The sequence below is a fragment of the Vicugna pacos genome, chromosome 8, assembly GCF_048564905.1.
Source record: "Vicugna pacos chromosome 8, VicPac4, whole genome shotgun sequence".
Lineage (NCBI taxonomy): Eukaryota > Metazoa > Chordata > Mammalia > Artiodactyla > Camelidae > Vicugna > Vicugna pacos.
Genome location: NC_132994.1, coordinates 15,444,121 through 15,468,944, shown reverse-complemented (window position 1 = coordinate 15,468,944; position 24,824 = coordinate 15,444,121). Strand labels below are relative to the sequence as shown.

At 42.6% G+C, this 24,824-nt stretch overlaps 2 protein-coding genes across 11 annotated transcripts in view; one reads left to right on the top strand and one right to left on the bottom strand.

Annotated features, from left to right (window-relative positions):
• Positions 1–5,340, top strand: part of CEP162 (centrosomal protein 162) — a 77,041-nt gene extending 71,701 nt beyond the window's left edge. For all 4 annotated transcript variants that reach the window (XM_006200324.4, XM_072965564.1, XM_072965562.1 and 1 more), the window contains one exon: positions 3,766–5,340. In XM_006200324.4, the coding sequence (XP_006200386.1) occupies positions 3,766–3,975 (210 nt within the window). In that variant the 3' untranslated portion in view covers positions 3,976–5,340. The remainder of the gene's footprint in view (positions 1–3,765) is intronic.
• Positions 5,341–14,087: 8,747 nt separating this feature from the next.
• The window catches only part of MRAP2 (melanocortin 2 receptor accessory protein 2), a 43,118-nt gene continuing 32,381 nt past the window's right edge, over positions 14,088–24,824 (bottom strand). For all 7 annotated transcript variants that reach the window (XM_015235973.3, XM_072965555.1, XM_072965561.1 and 4 more), the window contains one exon: positions 14,088–15,676. In XM_015235973.3, coding sequence (XP_015091459.1) covers positions 15,283–15,676 — 394 coding nt within the window. In that variant the 3' untranslated portion in view covers positions 14,088–15,282. The remainder of the gene's footprint in view (positions 15,677–24,824) is intronic.

The following is a 24,824-nucleotide window of genomic DNA, read 5'->3' as shown; positions in this document are numbered from 1 at the left end:
GTATATTTATACAATGGAATACTATTCAGCCATAAAAACCGACAACATAATGCCATTTACAGCAACATGGATGCTCCTAGAGAATGTCATCCTAAGTGAAGTAAGCCAGAAAGAGAAAGAAAAATACCATATGAGATCGCTCATATGTGGAATCTAAAAAACAAAAACAAACAAACAAACAAAAACAAAGCATAAATACAGGACAGAAATAGACTCATGGACAGAGAATACAGACTTGTGGTTACCAGGGGGGGTAGAGGGTGGGAAGGGATAGACTGGGATTTCAAAATTGTAGAATAGATAAACAAGATTACACTGTATAGCACAGGGAAATATACACAAAATGTTATGATAAATCACAGAGAAAAAAATGTGACAATGTGTATATGTCCATGAATGACTGAAAAATTGTGCTGAACACTGGAATTTGACGCAACACTGTAAAATGATTATAAATCAATAAAAAATGTTAAAAAAAATATGAATGTAGATGTAAAACTCATTGGTATTGGTAAATATATGATCAAAGTCAGATTCTATAATCTTGTATGGTGGTGCATAATTCATTTAAAACTTAGTTTAAAATTTAAAAAGCAAACATTAAAAATCATAATTATATTTGTTATTGGACACATAATATTAAAAATACATAAATTGTAATATCAGTAACTTAAAATTGAGGTGGAAAGAAGCAAAAGTGTCAAGTTTAGGTATGCTATTGAAGCTTTTATCATCTTAAAATAGGATGTTATAAATGTATCACATTTTATGTAAGCCTCATGGTAACCACTATAAAAAGTCATCAAAAGAACCCTAGAAATGTAAGAAGCAAGGATCTACAAAACAGAAAATAACAAAATGGCAATATTAAGTTCTTATCTATCAATAATTACCTTAAATATAAACAGTTTAAATTCTCCATTCAAAATAATGAATTGCTGAGGAGATAAAAAACAGGATCCAAACAATAAGCTACCAAAAAGAGGCTCACTTTAGCTTTAAAAACACACATAGACTGAGAGTGAATGGGATGGAAAAAGATACTTCAAGCAAATGGTAACCAAAAGAAAGCAGGAGTAACTACAGGTACATCAGACAAAACAGATTTTAAGCAAAAAATCGTCAATAAAGACAAGGTAATTATATAGTGATAAAGGACTCTATCCTTCAGTAAGATATAACACATAAATATTTATGCAGCCAACATCAGAGCACCTAAATATATAAAACAAATGCTAACAGAACTAAAAGGAGAAATAAATAGTAATACAGTAATAATTGGGGACTTTAATACCCCGCTCTCAACAGTGGATATTTCATCTAGAGAATCAATAGGAAGCAGCAGAATTCAAATGATACTAGAGAAAAATGCATCTAAGAGATACATACAATACCTTCCCCCTAACAACAGCAAAATATGCATTTTTATCAAGCATACGAGGAACATTTTCTAGGGTGGAGCCTGTGTTAATGCCTCCAAACAAGTCTTAGCAAACTTAAGATTGAAATCATAGCGAGTATCTTTTCTGACCACGATGATACGAAACTAGAAATCAACAGGAGGAAAACTGGAAATTTGACAAATGCATGGAAATTAAACTGCATACTCCTAAATAACCAATGGACCAAAGAAGAAATTGAAAGGAAAATTAAGAAATATCTTGACATAAATGAAACTTGAAACACAGCATACCAAAACTAACGGAATGCAGCAAAAACATTTGAGAGGGAAGGTTATAGTGATAAATGCATATATCAAGAAAAAGAAAGATATCAAATAAAAAAAAAACCTAGCTTTATACCTCAAGGAACTAAAAAAAAAGAACAAACTAAGCCCAAAGTTAACAGAAGGAAGGAAATAAAGATTAGAGCAGAAGTAAATGAAATAGAGAACAGGGAAATAGAAAAGATTAACAAAACAAAGAGTTGATTCTTTAAAAAGGATAAGCAAAATTCACAAACCTTTAGCTAGACTAACCAAGAAAAAAAGTGAGGACTCAAAATTATGAATGAAAGCAGAGACATTACAGCTGATACCACAGAAGGACAATGGTCAGAGGAGACTACTATGAACAACTAAGCGCCAACAACCAAACAACTTAGAGGAAATGCTAGAAACACACAGCCTACTAAGACTGGGTCATTAAGAAATAGAAAATCTTGAAAAGACTATGCTAGAAAGGAGATTTAGTTAGTAATCAAAAATCTCCCAAGAAAGAAAATTGCAGTACAGATGTCTTCACCGGTGAATTCCAAATTTTTAAAGAATTAATGCCAGTCCTTCTCAAACATTTCCAAAAGGTAGAAGACGAGGGAACACTCTCGAATTCATTTTACAAGACCAGCATTATCCAGATAACAAAGCCAGTTAAGGACACGACAAGAAGAGAAAACTACAGGCTGATTTCCCTGATGAATACAGATGCAAAAATTCTCCAAAAAAAATTACAAATTATTAGCAAACCAAATTCAACAGCGCATTATACACCATTGACCATACACCATTATCAAGTGGAGTTCATCCCTGGGATGTAAAGATGGTTCAGCATATGCAGATCAGTAAATTAATTGAATGAAAAATGAAAATCATGATCCTCTCAATAGATGTAGAAAGAGCATTTGACAAAATTCAGCACCCATTCATGACAAAGAAAAAAACTTCTCAACAAATTGGGTATAAAAAGAATGTACATCAACATAATAAAGGTCATAAATAGCAAGACTACAGCTAACATCACATTCAACAGTGAGAGGTTGGAAGCTTTTCCACTAAGATCAGGAACAAGATAAAGGTGCTCACTCCTCTCTCCTATTCAACATAGTACAGGAAGTCTTAGCCAGAGCAGTCAGACAAGAAAAAGAAACAAAGGCATCAGAATTAGAAGGGAGTAAAATTGTTTCCATTTGTGAGTGACATGATTTTATATACAGAAAACCCTAAAAACTCCACCAAAAAACTGCTGGTTAGCCAACAAATTATCAAAGTTGCAGGATATCAAAATCAGTGTACAAAGATCAGTAATGTTTCTGTATACTAACAACAGATTGTCTGAAGAACAATCCCATTTATGGTAGCATCAAAAACAATCTTGAAAAACTGATTCACATAAGCAAGGCGATCTGATTTGGTAGTTTAAGAGCAGGGGCTCTGGGGCCAGCCTGCCTGGGTGTAAATTCTCACTCTGCCCAGCAGGTTCCTGGTGAATCTTTTTTACACATCTGTGCCTCTGTTTCCCTACCTGTTAAATGGGGAGGGGGCAATATGTAGACTCTTATCTCCTAGTGTGTTGATAGGATTAAGTGAGTTAACATATGTAAAATGCTTAAAACCAAGCCTGGCACAGGATAGATGTGTGTGCTTTTCTCTTAATTCCTACTGCTACAGTGTGTGGTTCATTAATGACAGGGATTGCATTAAAACTGTCTTGATTGTATCTCAAGCTCATTTTGGGGATGTTTGGATTCATTCCAAGGTATTAGAAATGTGATGCTTTAAATGGTACCCTTTTCCCCTACTTAAGGACGTTAAAGTCTTTTTCTCTTTTTAACTCCCTGTCGGAATTAGGAAGTTAAATTTCCCACTTACTCTCTTCACTTGCAAGCCTGTTTATTGACGCAGCGGAGGCTGTTAGGTAAAGCTCCCCTCCCTCCGCGATATTTAGGTCACCAGTTTACCACTGCCCCACTTGAGCTCTTCGAGGTTGTTAGATGGTCTTCACCCCCACTACAAACTTAACAATAACATGGCTTTTTTTTAATTTGCAGATAATACAGCAGACACACCAAGTAGTAGAAACTGAGCAAAACAAAGAAATCGAGAAATGGAAAAGACTTGCACAGCTGAAGAATCGTGAGCTGGACAAGTTTCGCACAGAATTAGACTCAATACTAGATGTTCTCCGAGAGCTGCAGCGGCAGGGAGTGGTCGTGCCAGTTGCTTTAGCAGATGAAGTGAACACACGAGAGCATTGCTAGACACTCGCGTTTCACGGGACCTCACAGAAAGGCCTGAAGATGTACAGTGGATGGGGTCCCTGTCAGAAGGAGGCTTTAAAAAAAAAAAGTGTTCCAGTATCTTGCCAGAATGCAAACAACACAAAAGCAACATTTCAAAATAAATTACCCTTAACCAATTAGAAAAAAAGAGCAGCACAAATGGTCTATGTCACTGAAAAATCATGAACTGGTCACATTTTAAATAATTTGTGGACAAGTCCCTTTATATCAGAAGATTAGAACTAGTAAGATTTATTGTAAAAGGTCTCATTTACATCCTAGATATGGAAAGCCGAAATTGCACATACTTTGCCATCATTGACTTAAGTGTGTATTCTTAATTCTCAGTGCCTGAAAAACAGCTCCCCTTTCTCATAAAACACAGGAGGAATGTGAGCACCGTGGCTTGGAAAGTCACAGTCACCTGAGTGGTGGCGCTTCCGTGATTTTACTGTGAGGAGAATTGTAACTTCTGTACAAGTAGACAGCGAATTCTTGTTCTCCCAGATTCCACTCCTACTGGAGGTGCCTCATTTTGCACCTGATGTAAGGTGCAAAGTATATTTCCCAAGTAATAGGAGAATTTGATTTATTCATTGTTTTTAATCTTTTATGCTACATGTCTTAAATTCCAGCCCCCTTTTTTTTGTAACTAAGAATATAGACAAAATATGACATTTTTACTTCCTCCATTTAAAAAGTAATGTATGCTCATTAGGAAAAAAAAATTAAAAGCATACATAAAAGCCAGATAGCTACTTTATTTTACAATTCCATTTCCAAAAGCAGAGAGTGGGCATATGAGATACTGATAAGTTCAAGTTCTAGCTACTTTGTTTTTAAATGTTCTAGCCTGGTGCTGTCCTATAGAAGTACAGTGTGAGCCACAGGGAATTGTAAATTTTCTCATAGCCATTTTTAAAAAGATAAGAAACAAATGAAATTAACTTTGGTAATTTATGTGATATATCTAAAATAATACAAAACTTGGGTTTTTATTTTTTTTTCATACTAAGTCTCCAAAATCTGGTAAGTTCTACAGCACATCTCAGTTTGGACCAGCCACATTCCAAGTACTCGATAACCACATGCCAGCAAGTGCAATTCTAGAATAATCTTTACAGAGTGAAATACTTTATAGAGGACAGATGAAGTGGATACTGGTGGAATTACAGGTAGCAAATGTGAAATGTGGAGATTAAATACAGGAATGCAATTAATGTCTTAACGTTCATTTTTTTAATGTCCTTTTCCTAAGAGGGTAGAAAGCATTAATTATAGTTTGCCATTTTTTATGTGAAAGAATTTTATAAGTTATAATATAAACTATTTTGGTTATTACGAGTGTGCTTTGTATATTTTTTATCTGCAAGCCTGTTGATTTATAGCTATACCCTCCCACCCTTTGCCCTTTTGACTCTCTCTGGGCCATTCATTCCAAGCACAAACATGACTGATTCTGAAACACAGGTAGTACAGACATCCAATAGAGCATCACTTACAGAGAAGGCACATCCTGTTTTAATGAGGAGTCCATATTCTGTACATAAGCTGTATACGTGGCAGACTCAGTTTTATCTACAGATTGAAGATCCATAAGTACTATCAGAAGTATCAGCTACAATTAAAACCCTTGGGGACCAAGCCCTCTTCCTTAGTTACTGCACCACGGGTCTGCGATGAGAACACAGAAGGTAGACACGTTTAGGCTGTCTGTCTTGAGAAGGAAATCTTCCATGAAGATTTCAACTCCAGAAATTTCTTCTTCTAAAACCAGAACTTCTACCGGTGCCATCCCCCTCACTGTGGCATTAAGACACCTGCATCCACAGGACTTCCCTTTAGGAACCATATTAAGATCCATGGTTGCTGCTCACACCACTGCTTTTGTGCAGAGGTTTCTGATCGGATCTGTTACGTGTGAGCCCACCGTGTTCTATAACTAGTATCTGTCTACCCATCAGCCCACAGAAATCCAGGCTTTAGTATTAGGGTCCCATTCCATACTGCAAGAATCCTAAACTTGTGACTGAATGCCAAAAAAGACGGAAACATTCCTCCTTCCCGCCCACACCTACTCAGGGCTCTAATTAGGTAGGTCTAAACTCTGCAGGCGCATCATGTAACAGGTCATCTTAGACACTGTAGTTATGCAGCTGTTCAATGGCCACCCTGTTTTGAAGAGCTTCTTAGTGATGAATGGTGGGAAGAATGAAGTTTGAGAGTTCTAATCCAGGTTACTGATAATTCTATTTTAAACATTTGAACCCATTAATTATAGCCTTCCCTTTTGGTTTCTATGAGTCTTTAATGGAAAGCACGTGTATTCCTTCTCAGCACCTGCCCAGCTTGGTAAAGGATTATGTCCCAGCCGTAATTAACTTATTTCCTCCCCTCCAAACCACAGTAGGTCCATTTTTCTCTCCAGGTTTGCCAACAGCTTCAATCACAACCACCTAAATAGAGCAAATAGGAGGAAACATTCTTTCCCACTGATACCTACGTTATAGGATTGTGGTAAGAAATTTAAGTTTGAAGGGCAGTATTAATCAGAGGGGAAATCTACAGGAGGAGGGGAAGAGGCATCAAATTTCATTCGTAGAATAAAACGAGTTGTTAGTAAATTCAGCAATGAGACTAGACTGGAGAACCAGGCCAAAAAAAGGGGGGAGGGAGGGGGTAATTGTACTGGATATGCATCCTTGGAGCACAGAAGTGAAGAGGCAAGAACACAGCAGGAGTGACCCAGTGGGGCCGGTCTCTGTAAACCTGCCCTGCATTTAAATGCCTCCTGGTCACCTGCCAATGGTCCCCACCTCAAGGTATTGCTATTACAGTGAGAAAGTCCCGTCCTGATGCAAAGGGCGGATAATAGAATTGCAAATAGTCTGTGTAAGTCCTTGGAGAAAGGTCTGGAAGGGATTTGGGGGAAGGATGTGTGAAGTAGGCAGAAGTGAAGTTGTGAGAGAAAGAATGTTTATAAAAGTGTTAAACTGAGCCTATTGGAGAACCCTGAGTGGAAAGAAGCACCTTTTTTCTCCCACCAGCTCCAGGCAGGCAGTGTCAGTAATCAAAGATAGTTGCAAGCCCAGGTCTTGCTCATTATCATGGCCACGTGCAAAGAGCCCTAATGAGAGCAGGCAAGTGTTCACCCACCCAGCTTGAGGCCAGAGCCTTCACGGCAGCCTCATTCCTCACACGTGGCAGGGGCTTAGGAAATGCATCACCTTCTGTTGTCCTTTGACCACCACCTACATACAGCCCCGTCCTCCCTCCAGTCCCCGGAGATCACATCTATGCTCACACTCATGGCACAGCTACCACACCAGCAGGAGAACAGGATCATGCTGGATCTGCATCTCTACCTTTCTTCACTCCTGAGTGCCAGACCTATTAACCAATTCCTGCCAGAATTACCACTGTTCTCATAAAAAGTCAACGTGTTTGAATCCAGCTCCTTACTTTTCTCCCTGAATCCAGCTGCTCGCTTCCCTGGGTTTCAGCATTCTCCTGTCAATCAATTCCAAACTCTGAAGAGTTCTCCACTGTCTTCATCAGTCTGGGATGCTGTAGCAAACTACCATGGGTTGGGTGGCTTAGACAACCAGCATATTCCTCAAGTTTGGAGGCTGAGACATTCAAGATCAAGGTATCTGGGAGAGGATTCGCTTCCTGGTTGAAGATGGCTGTCTTCCCTCTATCTTCATGGGGCGGAAGCAGAGAGAAGCAAGCTCTCTTGGGCCCCTTATAAGGGCACTAATCCCATTCATGAGGGCTCTACCCTTATGACCTCATTTTATCCTAATCACCTCCCAAAGGCCCCACCTCCTAATACCGTCACACTGGGAGATAGGGTTTCAACGTGAATTTCGAAGGGACGCAAACATTCAGTCCACACAGTGACTAACTCTCCCCAACGTGGAGTCATCAAGCCTGTAGCTAATTTCTTCAAAATAATGCTTATCTCTATCTGCCTATTTCCATTCCTACATCCACTACCACTGAAGCCCTGTTACATTTCACTCCTCATGTTTCTGGTAGAGGTTTAGTTGATTCCTCTACTCCAACGTTCTCCTCACTCCGAATAGTCTTCTCAACAGCCCTGCCAGGTAGTTCTTCCCAAAACTCGGCTTGAGGTCACCACCTTCCCACTTCATCCGGTTGTTCCTTAGGTGTAAGTGTCAGAACCCTCTCCACACCCCATCCCAGACCTTTAATCCCGTACACAACCCCTCCCTATGTTAGTTTTCTATGACTACTGTAACCAATTTCCATAAATTTAATGGCTTAAACCAGCACGGGTTTATCACCTTATGGCTCTGGAGGTCAGAGATCCAACGCAGTTCTCATGGGGCTAAATTCAAGATACCAGCAGAGTGTATTCTTTCTGGAGTCTCTAGAAGAGAATGTTTCCTTGTTTTCTTCCTGTTCCCAGAGGCCACCCACCTTCCTTAGCTTCTGCCCCACAACTTCCTCCATCTTCCTGGCCAGCAACCTTTCTGAATGGCTACACCTCCCTCTGACTCTAAACTCAGCTGGGATGTGTTCTCTGCTTTTAAGGACCCCTGTGATTAGATTGGGCCCACCTGGACAATCCAGGCCACTTGCCCCATCGCCTCATCTCAGGATCCTCTTTTCCCATCCCACTCAGGCATTATGTAGCTGTGACACTCACCTTGGGTATCGTTTCCTCTCATGAGCAATTTAAGGTTCAAGACACTTATGAATAATTTTTGTTTTTCTTCCTTAGCCTCTCCACACTCAGTACGTCTGGTGAGACTGTATGAATCCTGTTATTTGTAACCCAGCACTAATCTTTAACAATGAATCATGTGTTTAAAAGGCTAATGGACAATTTAGAAGATAGAAATCCTCAGATTTTTTTGTCCTAAAATATCTGCCGCCCCTTTTGCCATGTACAGTAGCATTTCACAGAAGGCTATCCTGAGGGGGAGGAAGGGACATTATTCTGCCCACCACACTCCCCTCATTCACACCAACGTGCTGATCTTCTAATCGAGGATCTATGCCCCTGACTTTGCTCACTTCCTCCTCCTTTCCATTGACCATCCCATTCCCACCACTTTCTTTGTTCACCACATCAAGATTTCATGGCCACATTCTTCTCTAAATGGAACATATATTCTGCATCTAATGTCTGGTCATTGTTCTCAGTGTATATGCACACACTCACATACACACATCCCCTAGCCATCTCTTAATTTTTCTAGAATCTTCTAGAGGAATCCATTCCATGATGACATTGACAATGATGACAGGGGCCTCTCTAGGACTCTAATAAAGAGGGAATCAAAAAAAAAAAAAAAAAGGGAGTCACTGCAAAATTGCCACAGAAACAGGCTTAACGGTAAATAACTGCTATAGTATTTAATGAAATCAACTAATACTTAATTATGTTTAAATTTTTATATCACTGAATTTAAAGTTTTCACGAGAATTTTCATTCACCACTAACCAAGATTCGACTTCAGGAGAAAAATCTAAGAGTATTTCTAGATTCTAAGAGTATCTTCCAACAAATTGTCCACTAGCCTTTCAAACACGTGATCCTTTTAAAAAAATTAGTGCTGGGCTGCAGATAAACAGGACTCATATAATCTCACCAGACATAATGAATGTGGAAAGACTAAGGAAGGAAAACAAAAAGCTATTCACAGTGTCTGAACCTGACGTTGCTCACAGGAGAAAACATTAGCCAAGGTGAGTGTCACAACAACACAACGCCTGAGTGTGACGGGAAAGCTGATTTCCCTAACCACACGGTCATGCTGCTAATTTGTTAGGCGCCAAAACAATTTCGTCACTGTATTTGCTCCTAATAAGTATGGAACAGTTTAGGCTCTACAAAAAGCAGACTAAACATTTTCCCCTGCTGTCAGATCCCTGGACTGAACGTCCCCATAAGAAGGACATGATTATATTTCACACAAAACTTCCTGAGAAACGACTGGCTTTCAAAGGGCATAACTGTGGTTCCTCCGGTGGAGGGCTGGAGGAGGGCAGAGGGAGCCACTGGAAATATTGCAGGAGTGAGTTAAGATACTGCTGCTCAGGCAGCCAAACATACCATTGCTGTCTCTAAGGATATGACATTCTCCCAAACATTAGACAATAGATGCAAACCCACAGGTGATGTGGGTGTTAGAGTTAACAACAAAGACAATAAACTAATTACATTAATGTATTCAAGAAAATAAAGACAATGCTGGGACCAAAGATAACAGGATAAAAATTCTCACCAGAGAAAGACACTGGGATGTATTTTTAAGAAACATCAAACAAGATACTCTAGAAGTGAAGCTTTCAGTTCTGGAAACAGGTGAACAGAGCTAAATAGGATCCATTTTAAGTAAAACTTTCAGTAATGCTGGATAAAATACAACAACAAAAATAGCATAGAACTAGCTATGGAGAGAGATGTTCCCAGGCTACCATATAAAGAAACTTAGAACCAGAATGGCAATCCTGTGAGCTGATGCCACAGCACCCTGGAGGGGAGGGGCTTTAATCTGCACATGAATAGGGCTGTGAGGTCCATTTAGAAAGAAAGGCTTCATACCAGGTGTAGCAGAGTCTTCCCCTACAGAAACCCCACACATAAAGTCTGTTGGAAGACTTGCCTCTTGACTGAAAGGGAGACTCGAAGGTCTCCACACACACGCACAGGGAAGGGGTGAAGAAGCTGGTTCTTCAGGGAAGAACAAAGTCTCTCCTAAAAAATCTAAACTCCAAGCCCCTGCTTCATATGAATGCGGAATCCAAGTTGATGCTCCACTTATGATTCAGGAATTCCCAAACAAAAAAATGCAACAATTCCAGGTTGATCAGATCACTTGGGGCCTTAGGATATGCAACAGAAAACCATTCTCCAGGGAGACTTTAAATCCAGGATATAAGGGACAGTCATATGAAAAAAATTGTACTTGCTGAAGAGAAGCTCACACATAGACAACTAAAAGCAGAAAGAAATGATTGGCCTCGGGGAAGAAATGGTTAACCCTAAAACCCAGGATGATTAATATTCCAGAGCCTAAAATTATGAAACAATCTAAGAGAGAGCATAAAATAAGTATGACTGAATCATTAAAAAAATAAATTAGAGAAAACATAATGAAAAAACTCAGGACATCGTGAAAAAGAAAACAGATCAATTTTTTAAAGAACTAAACAGAACTTACGGAAATAAAATACATAACATTCGGCATATGAAATTCAATGGGTGGGTTAAACAACATTTTAACCTTAAATATCTAGTATGGTTCATTAAAATTCAAGAGTAATCTCTAAAATAATTGTTTAAAAAGAGACTAAAAATACGGAAGTCAAAGTGAAGCATGCAGAATAGGCCAGTCACTATTCTAAGTTCTTTAGCTGTTTTATCACTTAATGCTCACAAACTCTGAGGTGGACAGTGTCCCTCTTTGTATATGAGGAACGTGAGTCTCAAAGAGATTAGGTCTCCCGGTAAAGACCGCACGGTTAGCAGGGGAGGGAACCAAGCCCAGATAGGCTCCCTCTAGACGCCACGCTCGGAACCAGGACTGCAAGGCATTAAACAGGCAGGAGAGAAGCAGAGAAAGCAATCAGGAATCACAAATAATAAGATGCCAGAAGTAAAACATCATCACTAATCACAATATATTTAAATGAAATAAATAATGAGCTCAAAGATTGACAGATTTCATTTGTTTACCTGAAACCAAGCAAAATTAAAACTTAAAAGAGATAGAAAGTTTGAAAGAATAACAGAAAGAGATCAAAAGTTAGAGACAGAAAAAAGAGACACCTGGGAAATACTAACCAACAGAAAGGGAGTCATTCAAGCCTCCCCCAGGCTCCTATGGACTCGAAACCCGAGTTGGTCTGCCTGGGTGAAACTCAGTCTACCAGAACCCTAGTTCACTCACCTGTGAATGTAAGTTACGGTCCCTCCCTCCATCCAGCCTGTTCTTATGGACTGCTGAGTCCCAGGTACTGGCCAAGCCACCTGACGCCCATCAGTGAACAAATAAGGGTCCGTGTCCTGCAGGACTTACATTCTGGTAGGAGGAGCAGAACATAAACTAGTCGTAACGGTCACGTGAAATGCACGGTGACAGAAAGAGTATGATCGGGAGGGGGCGTTCTAGGGCAGAGATAAGGGGAAGGCAGCTTCCAGTTTAAAATGAGATGGCCAGAGCTGGCTTCACTGAGGACACGGAGAAGGGGTGCTAGTTGCTAGGGCTTCGTCTACCAAAGCACCACAAACTGGGTGAAGCAAACCAGTTCTGGAGGCTGGGAGTCAGCAGGCAAGGTTTCAGCAGGGTTGGTTCCTTCTGTGGGCTGCGAGGGAGAGGCTGGTCCAGGCCTCTCTCCTTGGCTTGTGGATGGCATCTTCTCTCCACATCCCTTCACATCATCTCCTGTCTATGTGTGTCTCTGTGTCCACATTTCCCCTTTTTATAAGGACACACATCGGACTGGATTGGAGCCCACCCTAATGACCTCATCTTAACCAGTTACATCTGCAACAACCCTATTTCCAAACAAGGTCATGTTCTGTAGTGTATGAATTGGACAGAGACCAGCCAGGGCAACAGTCCTGTGGACGCACATCTGATGTTGCAAAGGGACCGCAGGGAGACCAGTGTGGCTGGAGCAGAGTGAGTCAGGGAGAAAACAGGAGACGAGATCAGCTGGAGGTGGGGGAGGAAAGCTTTGAGGTCATTGTAAGGACTCCTGCTTCTTCACTGAGAGAAATGAGAAGCCACTGCAGGGTTTTGAGCAGAGAAGTATCACACCCAGGGACACGCATGCCTGACTTAGAGGATCAGGATGACAATATTTAGGCTTTTGAGCTGATAAAACTTAGACTACATATTGGACTTTGAGTTGATGGTGTAGTAATTGAGACTCTGGAGGGTGCTGGGATGAGGTGCATGCATTTTGCCTGTGGGATGGACATGGATCTGTGGGGCCAAAGGAAGAATGTGGGAGAATAATAATGTTCTAATCCTTAGAACCTGTGAATATGTTACCTTGCTTGGCAGAAGGGACTCTGCAGACGTGATTAAGTCAAGGATCCTGAGATGGGAGACTACTGTGGGGAAGCAAATATAATCACAAAGGTCCTTACGGGAGAGAGGCTGGATGGTCAGAGGCAGAGATGTAAAGCAGAAGCAGAGGCCACAGTGACACAGGGCCCTGGGCCAGGGAGGGTGAGCAAGCTCTGAAAGCTGGGAGAGGCGGGAAAGCGCATCCCTCCCTAGGGCCTCTGTGTGGAGCGCAGCCCTGCCCACACCTGGGTTTCAGCCCACTGACACTGACTTTGGACTTCCACACTCTAGAACGGTGAGATAGCGAGTGTGTGTTGTTTAAGCCACTGAGTTTGTGGTCCTTTGTTACAACAGCAATAGGAAATGAACTCAGGAGCCAACAGGAGCATGAATCACAGGCCGCCTGCTGTGCTGGCAGGAAGCTCTTTGTCTCTGAGCTGGGAGGGAGTCTCTGTCTTCCAGCAGCATCCACAAAACTGAGTCATGTGCTAATTTGCCAGCTTGCAAGAGGGGTCAAATCTTAGACCCTGCACAGTTCTTGACATTTAGTTAATATAAATGATGGTGTCATCATGGGTATTTTTCCATCTTTTAAATACCCTTCAGTCTTCTAAGAAATCCACTCCTAAACAAGAGACCACTTAAATAGTTTTGCATCTTAACAATAAATAACCATGGTTTTATTTGGTTACTTAAATTATGAATAATAATATTCACATTAGTAAAAGTTATTAAAATCAACATTCTTTCATGAAAATAGCAAGTTTCTTTTTGCATGAACATGTATTAACTACACGAAATGTTTCATGCTTCGTTCTGCAGTTTAGTGTTAGGGTCTTAAAGAACAGTATTTTCCTCAAAAGACATTATGGGAAAGGGGTTTCTTTTGGTGGAACAGTTCCGACATGAACTCTGGTGCATGACTCAGACCACTGGGGTCCTAGAGATGATAGAAATTAGGAGGCATTATAAACACGGAATCATTTTTAAAGGAATTAAAAAACTGGATGTGTGAAAACAAAGAACTAGAGAAAATTGTGGTGCAATAAATGTATTTATTTTTCAGCTTAAGCAAGGCAGGGTGGGGGAAAAAATCCATTATGAAAATGCCACCTGGAGATCAGCAGTGGGCCACGCATGCAACGTGATTGAGCAAAACCAAGTTGTTTCCAAACCAGTGTGCAGGTTTGATTCCTTCATGAAGCAACTCTGCGTGGCACCAGGACACCTTGAATAAGTGTTAGTGGGGTATTTATAACCCCTTCACCATCTCAGCTCAAAGCCCACACACGAGCCACACAACCATCACCTATACAAGTGCAAAGTACACAGCCTGGCGAATAGCACTTTTCTTGTAGCCAATGGCAGGGCAGCGTGAGCAGACAGAGTTCACTGACACAGACACAGAAGGCACCTCCCCTCACTGACAACCTTCCATGCATTTCTGGGGACAGGACTGTCATAAAGATGTACCATGGATTGAGACTCATTCCAGGAGAAGAAAGGTAGGACTGGCCTCAGGTTTGAGCACAGGTGGCCGGAGGGTCTCAGAAGAGCTGTTTCAGCACAACCAACAGAAATGTGGGCCACCATGTCCACGAGAGACAAGTCTCCTGCCATCCCGGTACACACTTGTGCTCCTGACAAAAGCTGGGCTCGGTTAAGGGTTGAGAGGATGGTACAGACCTGAGGGATGCTCCAACAAGAGACAGGAGGCAGCGCCTGGTTATGCTGCTCTGGGTGCATCCCAGCCTCATCTGAATATGAAGTCAGAAATTCGCAAAACAGCAGGGCTGGGCTGTATCATCTACTCCAGACTCCTCACCCTACTGTTAAACATGGCAGCCCCAAGAGGCAAAGCAACGTGCTAAAGGCAGAGCGTGGAGGTGGCAGCGCCAGATAACAACGCACCGTGCCAACCCCCGTTTAAGGACGCTGACACTGAGTATGGGGCCAAGGTTTCAACAAGGAAAATGAGACAGTGTAAATACTTCTTTCCCCCGTAAACCCCAAATGTGTTTTAAAGGCATAAAAACTCAGCATAACTAGCTCTCTTCTGAGGGGGCTCTCTTCTGTCTCTTCATCTTTCTGTCTCTTCATCTTTCTGTCTCTCTGTCTCCATTTCTCTCTCAGACACAAACACACACACACACTATTCTGTGAAAGGAGACTTCTTGCCATACAAAGACAAACTCCGCATCTTGAGAAAGACACTTGACAAAACACGTTCTCAATCCAAGTCTTTGTGTGAGGTCTGGGCAACTGGCTTATTTTCTAGAACAATCGGTGGTTCTGAAATCAGGAGATCATCTTCCCCAAAGGAGGAGTTCTGGTCCGTGTTGACGAAGTTAGGGATGTCAAATTTCATGAGTCTGTTCAGCTCCTCCTCTGGCTGCCTGCTGCATCTGATGGCTTCCTGGAGCTGAATGTCACTGTCGAGGGCTGTGGTCTGGAGACCAGCTTTGGCCTTGTCCAAGTGGTCCACTTCATTGATGTAGCAGTGAAAGAAGGACCTAGATTCCTCATTGCCCTGTCGAGAAAACACCTTGTCGGGCTCCAACGGTCTTCCAAAGTCTGACACAAAGCTGTTCATTCTGAGTCTCTTCTCGGAAGACTCGGCATTGCTATAAAGAAAAGCAGAATAAGCGATTGCTTACACTTTAGCTCAGCGACCTGCAGAATCACGATTTTTGCCATCTACTGAGTGCAAGTCCCTGCACAGAGCGTGCTGACAAGCATCGGAAGTGAGAAACATCACTTCTGAACACATACAAATAAACCCAAGGCGAGGGCCCTTGGACCATCCTGAAAAGACGCCTTCCCCTGGGGAATGCCAGAGAGCATGCATCACACACCAGTGTGGGACCTTCAGATCATCTGCATCAGAATTACCTGAAGTGCTTCTTAAAATGCAGAATTCTGGGGTGCAGACACTCAGAATCTCCGGAGGTAGGGACCAGTAGTCTGTATTTTCATAGAATCCCCAAGGATCACTGCTCATGCTCAGGTTTAGAACCACTGGTCCGCATCAGGCTACCAGCATTATGTCGCAGGGGTGGGTCTCATGTTTGTCAAAGCTCTGTCATGCCCGCGTACCTCACCCGAGTCTCAGAACTGACCAGTACAGTCCTGAAGGGCAAGAACTACTCCATCTCACAGAGGCATACGCAGGTCGCCCGACTGATGGAAACAATCAGTGACAGGAGAGGGGACAAAGCAAGGTTCCTAATCCTTGCTTCATTTACTGTGGGACAAATTAGCAATTCAAGGGTAGGAAATCAGTGAATGAAAGAATAACGTAGTTCTCAGTTAGTCCCAGAAGAGCCTGGAAGAAAGAGCCTGGGCACACTGAACAACCTGAGAGCCCATCTGCTTTAATCGCCGTCCTTCCCAGGTTTATACAAAGGTTCCTCCCACCCAGGCAGTGACTCCTGGAGGGCAAAGATCATGTCTGAGCACCCTCTCAAGTCCAGAACAGAACCTGACAGAAATTAGGCTCTGGAGCCTGAGTTTAGTGAGTGTGGACTCTCAGTGATTCCAGCTCTTACGTAAACCTCTGCCTTCCCACCCCATCCCTCACCATGCAGCCCTGTGACCAAGCTCTCCCAGGGCGGGGGCCACAGAATCCATTTATGGGACTGGAAAAACCTGACCATGTAAACCAACCTCCAAATTATTATCAAGAGTCACCTGGATTTCAGGGATCAGTAATCCCAGAAGCTTTGCAGTTCAGGCAGCTGAGGGATTTTTATATCAGATCTATCTCCTACTGTGATTACCTGGGTGACATGAGACAAGGAATTCTTCTCAGAAGCCCGAGTTTCTCCTTTCAGGAATAAGCCTGATTAACAAATCTCATTGCCCACTCAACAAGTGTGATGTGAAGATCAGTGACTGACACAGGAGTACAGCACTCACTAGGTCATGGAGTTAGAATTCAGAAAAAAGTCATTTTAGAGAGACTAACAGAATGCGGCTTTAATGCCAACTTAAGTAGTCTTATCTTTCAGTAAATCATCTTCTTCCCCTACTTCTCACTTCACCCAAGTTTAAAAGATGTTTGAGAAAGGGATGAGTGTGCCAGCAATCTGTGACTCAATAAGCTAAAATGTCACCTAGGAAAAAGGGAGGAGGAACACGTTTGGGAAAAGCATGGTGAGGATGGCGGGGCCACATCATCCCCCAGTTCCAGGCTAAGAAGCTCTGAGTAACAGCTTTCCTGCCTGCCTGGAGCATCAGCTGATGTGAGAGCCAAACCAGAAACCCAACCCAGAAACCCCACGGTGTCCAGCAGCTCTTCCATAACCCAGGCTACACTTTCTCAGGATTAAGAACTGGGTCCACTGACCCGCTTGCTGAAGAACAAAGACACAGGAGACCAAGAGAGTTCTGACCCTCCCCAGGAGAGAGCCCAGACCGTGGACAGGACGATGCCTTCCCTGCCCAACCCCGCTCCCACTGGTCTTTCTCCCCATGATCTACCTGTGATAGCAGTGCAATCTGTCTGATTCTCCCTCTCTGCGAGCAAGGGAAAAGGTCATCTTGGTACTCTGAGAGTCTGGTAAACATTAAACACTCAAGAGATCATCCTTTTATTCCTTTTTTCTTTCTTTGACTGATACACAAAAAAACATGCATGAGAAAAGCTGTGATCCTGGACACAGCCTGCCTCCATTCAGTTTCTCTTCATCCCATCGTTGGGTAAAGTTTATGCACTGAAATCCACAGATCTCAAGTACAAAATTCAATGTGTTTTTATTAATGTATACATCCATGCAACCCCCCCCCCATCAATCAAGATATAGATATTTCCTTTCTCCCGGAGAGTTTCCTTCCTTTCAATGTCCACCCCTTCGGGTAACCCTGCTCTGATTTCCATTTTTATTGATTAGCTTTGCCTGTTCTTGAGTTGCCGGTCAATTTCCTCCTGGAGGAGGCAATCTGTTTTGATTTGCACCGTCGCAGATTAGTCTAGCCTGTTCTTGAAATTCATATAAATGGAATCATGCCATATATGGTGTTTTGTGCCTGGATTCTTTTGCTCACCAGAATGTTTTTTGAGATTCATTCTTGTTGTCGCACGTAACATTAGTTTGTCCATTTTCTTGCTCAGAAATATTCTGTTATACACATAGACTACAATTTGTTTACTCATTCTTCTGCTAAAGGGCATTTCAGTTGTTTCCAGTTTGGGGCTGCTGTAAGCAAAGCTGCTATGAACATTCTTAAAAACTCTTTGTAGATACACACTTGTATTGCTCTCGAGTAAATCCTAAGCGTAGAATTACTGGGTCATGTAGTAGATGTTTCTTTATAAGAAACTGCAGAGCTTTCCAAAGTGGTTGTGCGTTCTTATACTCTCACTGCGGTGTATAAGAATTACAGTTGTTCCTCATCCTGGTCAGCATTTGGTGTTGTCGGTCCTTTTTATGTTAGCCATTCTAGCGAGAGTGAAATGGCACTCAGGGCGATTTTAACGTGCCTTTCTCTGATGACTAGTAACACTGAGCATCTTCTCATGTCCTTGTTGGCTCTCGGTTTACCTCCTTTTGTGAAGTGCCTGCCCATTTAAAAATGTGGGTGGTTTATCTTTCGTTATTGATCTGCAGAAGTTTTTACTATATTGTGAATATAAGTCTTTTGGTAGATTTATGTGTTGCAAACATTTTCTCTTGATCTGTGACTTGCATTTTCATTTTCTTAAAGATGGCTTTTGATAAGAAGAAGCTTTAAATATCAGTTAAGTCCAAGTTATTAACTTTTATCTCCTATGTTGGTGCTTTTTATATCCTAAGAAATAACTGCCGACCCCAAAATCACAAAGATACTCTCCTATGCTTTCTTCCAGAACCATGGTGTCCAACACAGGAGCCACTAGCCACAGGGGGCTATTTAAATTTTTTTAATTTAAATTAAGTAAAATTAAATAAAGTAAAAACTTTGGTTTCTCAGTCATATTACCCACATTTCAAGGGGTCAAGGGCCATGGATGGCCAGTGGCTACCTAATCAGACAGCACAGAGAACATTTCTGTCATCACAGAAAGTCCTATTGGACAGAGGAGAGTTTATTCTGGGTATGTAGTCTATGTGGAGATAGGGGTCAAGGCTCATTTTTTTTTCCCATATGTGTATCCTGTTGTTCCAGCACTGTTGTTAAAAAAAACCAAAACAACTTTCTTTTCAATTGACCTTATATAAAAACCACTGCATTTCTACATACTGGTAACGAACAGCAAGAAAATGAAAAAATAATTCCATTCACTACCGCATCAAAACATAGAACACTGAATTTAACAAAGGATGCATAAGACCTGTTCACTGAAAATTTCAACACTGCAAAGGGAAATGAAGGAAGACCTCAGTACATGAAGAGATGTATCAGGCTTGTGGACTGGGAGACGTTAGGTGAAAAGCCATGTTACCATCGACATAAACTATCGAAGCTTCCTTCCTTCGAGGGACAAAAGCCTTTCTCCCTTCTGTTTCTGTCTGCAGAAATGGTAATGTTCACTCTCCAGTGCCTTCCAACAGTCATTCTTTATATTTTGCCCAGATTTTATCATTACTGTTGCTAAGAGGCTCACACGCCCTGACTGTCCTCAGGTTCACCCCATACAGGAAAAGCGGTGGGCAGTCCAGCCTGCGGGCACCTAGTATTTCCAGCAGTCACTCCCAGTGCACTCTGAGAGACGCATAAGCCAGGCAAAGACCGACTAAGCGAGAAACCACCAGCGAGAAAATAACAATCACCATGAACGGACCCACAGCCTGTGCCGAGCGCCTTCTCCCACGTAACGAGCCCTCACAGAGGCACCAACCAAAGTGTTCTCTGTGTGGTGCCTTTTGGTTGCTTTGGCTGGTAGTTCTGCCTTGCCAGGGAGATGTCAGTCTCTCTGAGGCAGGACTCTACTACCTTAGAATGACCCTTGTCACATCCAGGGCAACACTTCTTAATTGATGGGGAATTAGAAGTGACTCCTAAACACAGGTGTATAACTTGAATCAGACACCTAGGGCAGGTGGATATTTTTTCACCTGTTGATATATGGAAAATCTTCCAGAACGACAAGCCTTCCTCGGGAACCACTTACAACATCTGCACTTAGCTGGTTCCTGTGAGTTTGGTCATTATCAAAGACCTTGAGCATATTCTCCTGTCATTCGCTTTCCGGTGCACTGTACCCATCCTTTAGTCAATGTCATATTCAGGTAAGTTACATCTCAAGGTGAAGTGTCACTTCCATTTTTACAAGGTCATGAGTAATCCTGAACTCGCCCCTAGAAGAAGACCATCCCCACCTGTTCAAAAGCTACAAAAGGAGGTGTCTGAGGTGTATGATATCTGGGGTTTGATCATTTTTAAAGAAGTCCAGAACACTCAACATGGAAATGTGATCCAAGCCTTTCCCATACTCTTTCTCTCCGGCAGATTTATGATAATGGGGCTATAATGCCTTAACAAGATGGCAAAGAGAGTAAATGGCTCCTTAGTGGAGAAAGCATGGGGGAAAATGGTTCCTTTATCTTCACTGTCCAAAAAGGATCCAGGTAACAGGGTTTCCCCATCCACCCAATAATTCAGCAAATATCCTGTGGGAAAAATAATCCTCATTAAAGCTGCTTCTTGAGCCTAAAAGCTTTTAAGTAAGGTGCTGTCAGCTTTATAGGAGTCTTTCTCTCTCTACAGTCTGCTTTATTCATGCTCCCCCCACCCCATATCTGGTTGTCTTCTCCTTCTGGACACAGAGATTACCCTCCCCAGCCTGGCAGTCAGATGGGTACCACTCGTTCTAGCCAAGGAGCTGGAGGGGAAGGCACGTGCGCCACTTACAGGCTTAAGAACAGAAGGGCAGGTGTGAGGTCTCGGTGTGCTCCCTTCCCCGCCACAGTACCCCGGGAGGCTATGCGTTGGAGACACTGCAGCCACAGCGGAGAAGCTTCTGCCCACCCCTTGCTGACCTTCGGAAGATGTGTAGCTTGAGCCAGAAACAAGCCCATGTTACATTATACTGAGATTTGGGGAGCTGTTTGGTGCTGTCTCACAACCTAGCCTGACCATGACACATCCTCTCCTTCACAGAAGCCTCTGAGGAGTCAGTGACTCCAGAACTGAAGTTCTTAAGCTAATACGATCCCAAGTTGAAAACTTCAGGGAAGCAGCCTGTCTGCCATCCTTGGTCTCACTACTTTCAAGGGGATGCACGCACTCCTTCCACGGTCGGCAATGACCGGATGCTGGGGAGATGTCCAGCCTGCCCGGATGCCTCCATGGAGAAAGAGACAGCCCTCGGTGGCAGGGTTAGCACTAGTCCACTCTGAGCTCACAGGCTTGATCGGGTATCTTAACCAGAATGTTGGAGTCATATTCCAAAAGGGTGCTGCCCGATACCCCACTTGAGGAAGTAACCGTTCTCCGTGACGAACCACCCCCGAGGGCCCCTTATATAAAGCAGTCAGAACTCAGACATGTCGGTCCTTCCAACCCATCACCAACATCTTCTACGTAACTTCCTTTCTAAAACCATCTGTTTCACTGAGAGACACCCCCAAGGGGAAGACAGTGTAGAGTGAGGCCACATTTTGGCACGTGTAGCTCAACATGAATGCTTAGGGCCTGGCTGTCCCGTGAGGGGATGGGTTTCTTCTTCTCCCTCCTGCCCTTTACCTGCACCCCTCAGCTCCCACCAGGACGCCACCAGCCGCAGCCGGACTCGTCCGCACTGAGCGCCGCCCTCTGCGAGCCCAGCGCGCACCAGCAGCCCCGCCGGCATCAGCTCACTTCACCTTTAGAATAATCCTAGGGAGGCAGACAGTTTTATTTTCACAAAGGAGAAATCTCAAGCACAGAGAGGTTAAGAATCCAGCCCAAATCTGGAAATGTTTGACTCCAGGGCCCTGCTTGATCCAATACGTGATAAAAGAGAACAACTGTGATTGCCTGCTAGTATCTTTGACTCAGTAGAAGGGGGAGATTACAAATGACTCATATGAGATAATTAAATGCAGCGTTAACAGGAGCTTCAGAGTCAAAGAGGCTTTAGTTTAAGGTCTGGCTCCACAGGTTTGTTTTTTTTAACCTGTGAATCCTCCTATGAGTGATTCAGCCTCATTTTCCTCATCTGTAAAGTGGGAACACTTAGAGGATTTACTTCATCTTTCTGTGTGGACTTAGTGAGAATGTATAAAGTGATTAGCAGACTCTGGCGATGGTAAACATTAAAAAAAATGTTCTTAGTGTTATTCTCAATGATGTATCATGCTTTCCTCCATGCTTTCCTCAATTATCACAGGCAAACGTAAAATTGATTGATTGTTTTATAACAAAGTTGGCTGAATGGAAAAAATAATGTCTATTTTAGTAAAAATTCTTGCCAAATAAATGCCAAGTTTACTAAATCTAAAAGCCTTTTAAAACTGATCCATTTGGGGATTTTTCCACATGTCTGTTTCTTTCAGTTTGATTATGATATACTGCCGCCAAATGCCATGTCTTACACTGCCTCAGACTCAAAAAAGCATTTAAAGTGTGACCCTGAGGATTGATCCATTATTTTATTAAAAGTGAAAAAAGGTTAGACTTTCTCCTTAACCTCATTAAGAGCACGTAGAGTTACAATGACCCCTGTTCTTTGAGATGACTCAGAATTTCCATCAAAAGAGAAACCGTCTATTAGAAGGATGAACTGCCAGTTGGAAGACTGGAAAGGTGGTCTCAGCTACCCAGGGTCAACGTGAAATGCTAAGGAAAAGTATTAGTCAGTGTTCTCCAGAGAAACAGAACCAGCAGGGTGTGTGTGTGTGTGTGTGTTTCTAAATCTATCTATTTTTCTACCTATCCACCCACCCATACATCCACCCATCCACCCATTCAGCCATCCATCCAGGATGGGTCAGCAGAGAGAGACACATTTATTTTAAGGAAATGGTTCATGTGATGGTGGAGGCTGACAAGTCCAAAATCCATAGAGTAGGCTGGCAGGATGGAGACCCAGGAAAGAGTTACAGTCTCTGCCAGAATTTTGCTCGAGGGTGGTCATTCTATTTCTAGGAAGGCCTTCCACTGCTTGGGTGGGGCCCACCTACATTATGGAGGATAATCAGCTTTACTAAGAAAAGCTATCACATCTAAAGAAAAACCTTCACAGAAACATCTAAAGTAATGTTTGACCAAATATCTGGATACCATGGCCCAGACAAGTTGACAAATAACATTCGTCATTACAGGAAGTCATGTTCTAGTTGGGGCTAGGGTGTTACCATGGGTAAAATCACCTGCATCCTACATCAAATAAATACACCTCAACAACCCCACAAACATCCATCTGTCCCTCTAAGGAGAAGGAAGCTAAGGGAGTTATCGTCCCCTGACCACTCTACAAGATGTGTGCTAATCTGAGTTTGTCCTTGGCTTCTCTTACTACTGCTGTAATCCATACCATAGTTTTCAATTCCCTGGACCAACACAATGATGCAAAGGCAAGTGTAGATGTTTATGAGGACAAGGAGGGAGAAAAGGGAAAGTTCATATTTTTTTAGTGGCTATTAAGGAGATTCTCAGCTATACATCTTCAGATGCTTCAATAAAATGGTATTTCCCTTTCATTTAAAATGTTTAATTTTTTCACAGACTTTAACGTCTGCACATAGCTGAGTGATGGGCAGAAGTGTTCCCTTTACCTCTAACTAGCTGTTACAGTTCAAGTGCAGGCTGAAGACTGAACAGCAGACGCCACAGACTGTATGACGAGATACAAGGAGAACGTTGCTGCCAGGCCGTGAGGATTAAGGGAGGTCCTGAACGTAAATGTTGGGATTTATGCTAAATGTCTTCCATTTACTCCCCTGGTCACCCTCTACCCTTCCCCATCCCCTGCTCTGTGCTCCGGGAAACTGACCTTTGGTGGAGGTTCTGGCTACTGGTTGTGTTGTGATGTTCAGCCAGCAGCGAGCAACGGTCAGAAACGGGAAGGAGAGAGGGAAGTAAGGTCTGGGTATTTATTTGAGTCTCCCCTCTCTGAGAGGTCACATTGGGCTAGCTGTGCCCTTAACCTAGGTGACTGAGATCACTCTCTCAGCCAGCCCCTGCAGGATTCCTGGGTGCCAATCAGGGCCCCCTTCAGACCTAGGGTGGTACTTACTCTTCAGTGATCTGCACCCTGGCGACCTGTACTATCCTGGGGGGTTGTCCCCTTCCCTGACCACAACTTGTGAATAGTCCCTTTATCAAAAGCTCTCCTAATTACCTAGTTTGGGTGTGCTACATGTTGCCTGCTGAGACTGACTGGTAAGGTATCCAACACACATTATTTTTCCCTTTTTGGGAAGAGCTGGGATAAAAAAAATCCTCTAGGTATAGAGAAAAGGGAACGCTCCTACACTGTTGGTGGGAATGTAAATTTGTGCAGCCACTATTAAGAACAGTGTAGAGGATCCTCAAAAAACTAAAAGTAGAGTTACCATATGATCCAGCAACCCTACTCCTGGACATGTACCCGGAGAAAACTCTAGTTTGAAAAGATACAGTGTTCATAGCAACACTATTTACAACAGCCAAGACATGAAAGCAACCTATGCATCCATCAACAGATGACTGGATAAAGAAGATGTGATACACACACACACACACACACACACACACACACACACACACACACAATGGAATATTACTCAGCCATAAAAAGAATGAAATGCCATTTGCAGCAACATGGATGGATCTAGAGATTATCATATTAAGTGAAAAGTCAGACAGAGAAAGACAAATATTATATGA